At 39.5% G+C, this 7,041-nt stretch overlaps 1 protein-coding gene across 1 annotated transcript in view; it reads left to right on the top strand.

Annotated features, from left to right (window-relative positions):
* LOC136851846 (uncharacterized) overlaps positions 1-5,949 on the top strand; it is a 9,706-nt gene extending 3,757 nt beyond the window's left edge. Inside the window, exons 3-7 of the mRNA XM_067126157.1 lie at positions 1,666-1,785; positions 1,846-2,445; positions 2,506-2,865; positions 2,926-3,045; positions 3,167-5,949. Coding sequence (XP_066982258.1) covers positions 1,666-1,785; positions 1,846-2,445; positions 2,506-2,865; positions 2,926-3,045; positions 3,167-5,949 — 3,983 coding nt within the window. The remainder of the gene's footprint in view (positions 1-1,665; positions 1,786-1,845; positions 2,446-2,505; positions 2,866-2,925; positions 3,046-3,166) is intronic.
* The last annotated feature ends 1,092 nt before the right edge of the window (positions 5,950-7,041 follow it).

The following is a 7,041-nucleotide window of genomic DNA, read 5'->3' as shown; positions in this document are numbered from 1 at the left end:
ACTTAACCACAATTTAAATTCATCATGAATTATATCTGAGTCACCAGATAAAACCAAGGTAAACAAAATATAACAGTGGTTTCAGGGAAAGCAGAATTTCGAGAGTCAGTACAATAATAAAAACATTTCACATAAATGGGGGGAATAAGAATTGATTACATAGACTTGAGTCAGTTAATTAGAAGTTCACAAAAATGAATCAAAAATCATAATCAACCATTTCCACTCTTAACGAGAACTATAATTTTAAAGGGACCTCAAAACAAAGTAAATATTGTACAAAATAATAACAATAACTGCAAGCTTTGCACTGTTATAACACATGTCCTAAATACATTGAGCATGGATAAAATGGGGCCATAAACTATAATAAACATAATCAAAACAACAAGGTTACGACAACGAGATAAAGCCACGAAAAATACAGTATTATTAAACCTCCCCAGTACAATAAAAATTAACAGAAAAATAACTTCTTAATCCTTAGAACTTCTAAAACCTTAGCACTGCAACAAGTACTGCAGGACACTCCAACACTCAGGAAAACGTGACACAGCAGAAATACAAAGGTGACCACCTCCTGCAAATATGCACACAGCCGGAGCTACACCTGCATCTGCAGACGAAGCTGTAACACAGCTGAAGCTGCCAACCAGGAGTCGTGATCCTCAGTGAAACAATCGAAGCTGCTCCCCTAGACGAAGCTGGCACTGCTGGACATCATACTTGTGCTTCACCCTGCGGGTTCAGTGTTCCAAAAACGCATTGCCGTTACATCCTTCACCCTGCGGGTTCAGTGTTCCAAAAACGCATTGCCGTTACATCCTTCACCCTCCGGGTTCAGTGTTCCAAAAACGCTTTGCCGTTACATCCTTCACCCTGCGGGTTCAGTGTTCCAAAAACGCTTTGCTGTTACATCCTTCACCCTGCGGGTTCAGTGTTCCAAAAACGCTTTGCCGTTACATCCTTCACCCTGCGGGTTCAGTGTTCCAAAAACGCATTGCCGTTACATCCTTCACCCTGCGGGTTCAGTGTTCCAAAAACGCTTTGCCGTTACATCCTTCACCCTGCGGGTTCAGTGTTCCAAAAACGCTTTGCCGTTACATCCTTCACCCTGCGGGTTCAGTGTTCCAAAAACGCATTGCCGTTACATCCTTCACCCCTGCGGGTTCAGTGTTCCAAAAATGCTTTGCGTTACATCCTTCACCCTGCGGGGGTTCAGTGTTCCAAAACGCTTTGCCGTTACATCCTTCACCCTGCGGGTTCAGTGTTCCAAAAACGCATTGCCGTTACATCCTTCACCCTGCGGGTTCAGTGTTCCAAAACGCTTTGCCGTTACATCCTTCACCCTGCGGGTTCAGTGTTCCAAAAACGCTTTGCCGTTACATCCTTCATCCTGCGGGTTCAGTGTTCCAAAAACGCTTTGCCGTTACATCCTTCATCCTGCGGGTTCAGTGTTCCAAAAACGCATTGGCGTTACATCCTGACTCGACAAAAGTCCCCAATGCTGCTTAGGATTGATTAGGTCTCCATACCGGTAGTGACTCTACTAAAGAAGTCCCCCATGCTGCTTATGACTTACCAGGTCTCCACACCGATACTGACTCTACTTAATAAGTCCACCATTCTGCTTCTGACTTATCAATTCTGCTTATGACTTATCAGGTCTCCATACAGATACTGACTCTACTGAAGAAGTCCTCCATTCTGCTTATGACTTAACAGGTCTCCATACAGATACTGACTCTACTGAAGAAGTCCTCAATTCTGCTTATGACTTAACAGGTCTCCATACAGATACTGACTCTACTAAATAAGTCCTCAATTCTGCTTATGACTTATCAGGTCTCCATACAGATACTGACTCTACTGAAGATGTCCTCAATTCTGCTTATGGCTTATCAGGTCTCCATACAGATACTGACTCTACTGAAGATGTCCTCAATTCTGCTTATGACTTATCAGGTCTCCATACAGATACTGACTCTACTGAAGATGTCCTCAATTCTGCTTATGACTTAACAGGTCTCCATACAGATACTGACTCTACTGAAGATGTCCTCAATTCTGCATATGACTTAACAGGTCTCCATACAGATACTGACTCTACTGAAGATGTCCTCAATTCTGCTTATGACTTATCAGGTCTCCATACAGATACTGACTCTACTGAAGATGTCCTCAATTCTGCTTATGACTTATCAGGTCTCCATACAGATACTGACTCTACTGAAGAAGTCCTCCATTCTGCTTATGACTTAACAGGTCTCCATACAGATACTGACTCTACTGAAGAAGTCCTCAATTCTGCTTATGACTTAACAGGTCTCCTTACAGATACTGACTCTACTGAAGAAGTCCTCCATTCTGCTTATGACTTAACAGGTCTCCTTACAGATACTGACTCTACTGAAGAAGTCCTCAATTCTGCTTATGACTTAACAGGTCTCCATACAGATACTGACTCTACTAAATAAGTCCTCAATTCTGCTTATGACTTAACAGGTCTCCTTACAGATACTGACTCTACTGAAGAAGTCCTAAATTCTGCTTATGACTTATCAGGCCTCCATACAGATACTGACTCTACTGAAGAAGTCCTCAATTCTGCTTATGACTTATCAGGTCTCCTTACAGATACTGACTCTACTGAAGAAGTCCTCAATTCTGCTTATGACTTATCAGGTCTCCTTACAGATACTGACTCTACTGAAGAAGTCCTCAATTCTGCTTATGACTTATCAGGTCTCCATACAGATACTGACTCTACTGAAGAAGTCCTCAATTCTGCTTATGACTTATCAGGTCTCCATACAGATACTGACTCTACTGAAGAAGTCCTCAATTCTGCTTATGACTTAACAGGTCTCCATACAGATACTGACTCTACTAAATAAGTCCTCAATTCTGCTTATGACTTAACAGGTCTCCATACAGATACTGACTCTACTGAAGAAGTCCTCAATTCTGCTTATGACTTAACAGGTCTCCATACAGATACTGACTCTACTGAAGAAGTCCTCAATTCTGCTTATGACTTAACAGGTCTCCATACAGATACTGACTCTATTTGAAGAAGTCCTCCATTCTGCTTATGACTTAACAGGTCTCCATACAGATACTGACTCTACTAAATAAGTCCTCAATTCTGCTTATGACTTAACAGGTCTCCATACAGATACTGACCCTACTGAAGAAGTCCTCAATTCTGCTTATGACTTAACAGGTCTCCATACAGATACTGACTCTACTGAAGAAGTCCTCAATTCTGCTTATGACTTATCAGGTCTCCTTACAGATACTGACTCTACTAAAGAAGTCCTCAATTCTGCTTATGACTTATCAGGTCTCCTTACAGATACTGACTCTACTAAAGAAGTCCTCAATTCTGCTTATGACTTATCAGGTCTCCTTACAGATACTGACTCTACTAAAGAAGTCCTCAATTCTGCTTATGACTTAACAGGTCTCCATACCAATACTGACTCTACTAAAGAAGTCCTCAATTCTGCTTCTGACTTATCAGGTCTCCATACCAATACTGACTCTACTAAAGAAGTCCTCAATTCTGCTTCTGACTTATCAGGTCTCCATAACAATACTGACTCTACTAAAGAAGTCCTTAATTCTGCTTATGACTTATCAGGTCTCCATAACAATACTGACTCTACTAAAGAAGTCCTCAATTCTGCTTATGACTTATCAGGTCTCCTTACAGATACTGACTCTACTAAAGAAGTCCTCAATTCTGCTTATGACTTATCAGGTCTCCTTACAGATACTGACTCTACTGAAGAAGTCCTCAATTCTGCTTATGACTTAACAGGTCTCCATACCAATACTGACTCTACTAAAGAAGTCCTCAATTCTGCTTCTGACTTATCAGGTCTCCATACCAATACTGACTCTACTAAAGAAGTCCTCAATTCTGCTTCTGACTTATCAGGTCTCCATAACAATACTGACTCTACTAAAGAATTCCTCAATTCTGCTTCTGACTTATCAGGTCTCCTTACAGATACTGACTCTACTGAAGAAGTCCTCAATTCTGCTTCTGACTTAACAGGTCTCCATACCAATACTGACTCTACTAAAGAAGTCCTCAATTCTGCTTATGACTTATCAGGTCTCCTTACAGATACTGACTCTACTGAAGAAGTCCTCAATTCTGCTTATGACTTATCAGGTCTCCATACCAATACTGACTCTACTAAAGAAGTCCTCAATTCTGCTTATGACTTATCAGGTCTCCTTACAGATACTGACTCTACTAAAGAAGTCCTCAATTCTGCTTCTGACTTATCAGGTCTCCATACCAATACTGACTCTACTAAAGAAGTCCTTAATTCTGCATATGACTTATCAGGTCTCCATACCGATACTGACTCTACTAAAGAAGTCCTTAATTCTGCATATCACTTATCAGGTCTCCATACAGATACTGACTCTACTAAAGAAGTCCTTAATTCTGCATATGACTTATCAGGTCTCCATACAGATACTGACTCTACTAAAGAAGTCCTCAATTCTGCTTCTGACTTATCAGGTCTCCATACCAATACTGACTCTACTAAAGAAGTCCTTAATTCTGCATATGACTTATCAGGTCTCCATACCGATACTGACTCTACTAAAGAAGTCCTCAATTCTGCTTCTGACTTATCAGGTCTCCATACCAATACTGACTCTACTAAAGAAGTCCTTAATTCTGCATATGACTTATCAGGTCTCCATACCAATACTGACTCTACTAAAGAAGTCCTCAATTCTGCTTCTGACTTATCAGGTCTCCATACCAATACTGACTCTACTAAAGAAGTCCTTAATTCTGCATATGACTTATCAGGTCTCCATACCAATACTGACTCTACTAAAGAAGTCCTCAATTCTGCTTATGACTTAACAGGTCTCCATACCAATACTGACTCTACTAAAGAAGTCCTCAATTCTGCTTCTGACTTATCAGGTCTCCATACCAATACTGACTCTACTAAAGAAGTCCTTAATTCTGCATATGACTTATCAGGTCTCCATACCAATACTGACTCTACTAAAGAAGTCCTTAATTCTGCATATGACTTATCAGGTCTCCATACAGATACTGACTCTACTAAAGAAGTCCTTAATTCTGCATATGACTTATCAGGTCTCCATACAGATACTGACTCTACTAAAGAAGTCCTTAATTCTGCATATGACTTATCAGGTCTCCATACAGATACTGACTCTACTAAAGAAGTCCTTAATTCTGCATATGACTTACCAGGTCTCCATACCAATACTGACTCTACTAAAGAAGTCCTTAATTCTGCATATGACTTATCAGGTCTCCATACCGATACTGACTCTACTAAAGAAGTCCTTAATTCTGCATATGACTTACCAGGTCTCCATACCAATACTGACTCTACTAAAGAAGTCCTTAATTCTGCATATGACTTATCAGGTCTCCATACAGATACTGACTCTACTAAAGAAGTCCTTAATTCTGCATATGACTTACCAGGTCTCCATACAGATACTGACTCTACTAAAGCAGTCCTTAATTCTGCTTATGACTTATCAGGTCTCCATACAGATACTGACTCTACTAAAGAAGTCCTCAATTCTGCCTATGACTTACCACGTCTCCATACCAATACTGACTCTACTAAAGAAGTCCTCAATTCTGCCTATGACTTACCAGGTCTCCATACCAATACTGACTCTACTAAAGAAGTCCTCCATTCTGCTTATGACTTATCAGGTCTCCATACAGATAATGACTCTAATAAAGAAGTCCTCCATTCTGCTTATGACTTACCAGGTCTCCATACCAATACTGACTCTACTAAAGAAGTCCTCCATTCCGCTTATGACTTACCAGGTCTCCATACCAATACTGACTCTACTAAAGAAGTCCTCCATTCTGTTTATGACTTAACAGGTCTCCATTCCAACACTGATTAACTGTCGTCACCTCACCTACACATTTTATATTATTATCAACACAAAAAATAAACCACAAAAACAGGAGAAATGACACCCACTGGGAAACAATTGGAAGGCAATAGTTCCAACTGTCCCAGCAAACAAAACTGAACGAGGTGCTAAAATTCCTCACAATATATATATATATATATATATATATATATATATATATATATATATATATATATATATATATATATATATATATATATATATATATATATGTATGTATGTATATGTTGAGGTTCCAGAAGGCAATGTCCTTCTGGTTTTCAAGAAATGTTTTGGGATGAGGTTGCTAGCCCTATGGCTGTTCAAGGAGCTTATGTACCATACAGAACGTTGCTCGCCATCACTGATCAGTTGACTTCTCTTCAGAATAAATGTATTTGCATAATAACAAAGACTGATTTCTGTGAGAGAGAGAGAGAGAGAGAGAGAGAGAGAGAGAGAGAGAGAGAGAGAGAGAGAGAGAGAGAGAGAGAGATCCACTACTGAATTTTTATCCTTTTCTTAAACCCATATGGACTAAAGACCCCTTTTCAGGAGATTATGAATTCTCGTAACGTTACTCGGATGAAAGAAACGAAAAATTCCATCGGAGGGAACCATTGGGGTTAAAGGGAAAAAGCTGATAAAAAAGAGAAAGAACTGAAGAGAGAGAGAAATGATGATGATGCTGGTTAAGGAAAAACAAGCTGTAAATGGATTGACGAAAGGGAGACGACCGAAGACTGTGAGAATAAAAGCAAGGAAATGAAATAACGAAAGTATTTCACGAACTTCAGGAGGAGGGACGGACGTTAAAATTTGTTTCAAAATAATACAGGTGTTTTTGAAAGTAGGAACGAGGGAGGGAATAAAATTCTCACTTTTTTCAGCTGAAGAAAACTGATGAAAATAATGTAAGGTATGACCAAAATACTTTAGGGGTGTTTTTTGTTCCAACTAAGCCATTATCAAATAAAAGGGCATACTTTTCTTCAAGCGTATTCGAGTTGGTGTCAAATGCATTAATAAGAACCTAGTTATTATATAACGGAAGTAAAATTGCGCAAGCATTCATAAATT

The sequence above is a fragment of the Macrobrachium rosenbergii genome, chromosome 24, assembly GCF_040412425.1.
Source record: "Macrobrachium rosenbergii isolate ZJJX-2024 chromosome 24, ASM4041242v1, whole genome shotgun sequence".
NCBI lineage: Eukaryota > Metazoa > Arthropoda > Malacostraca > Decapoda > Palaemonidae > Macrobrachium > Macrobrachium rosenbergii.
Note: the sequence above shows the minus strand (reverse complement) of the source record. Positions and strands in the feature narration are given on the sequence as shown.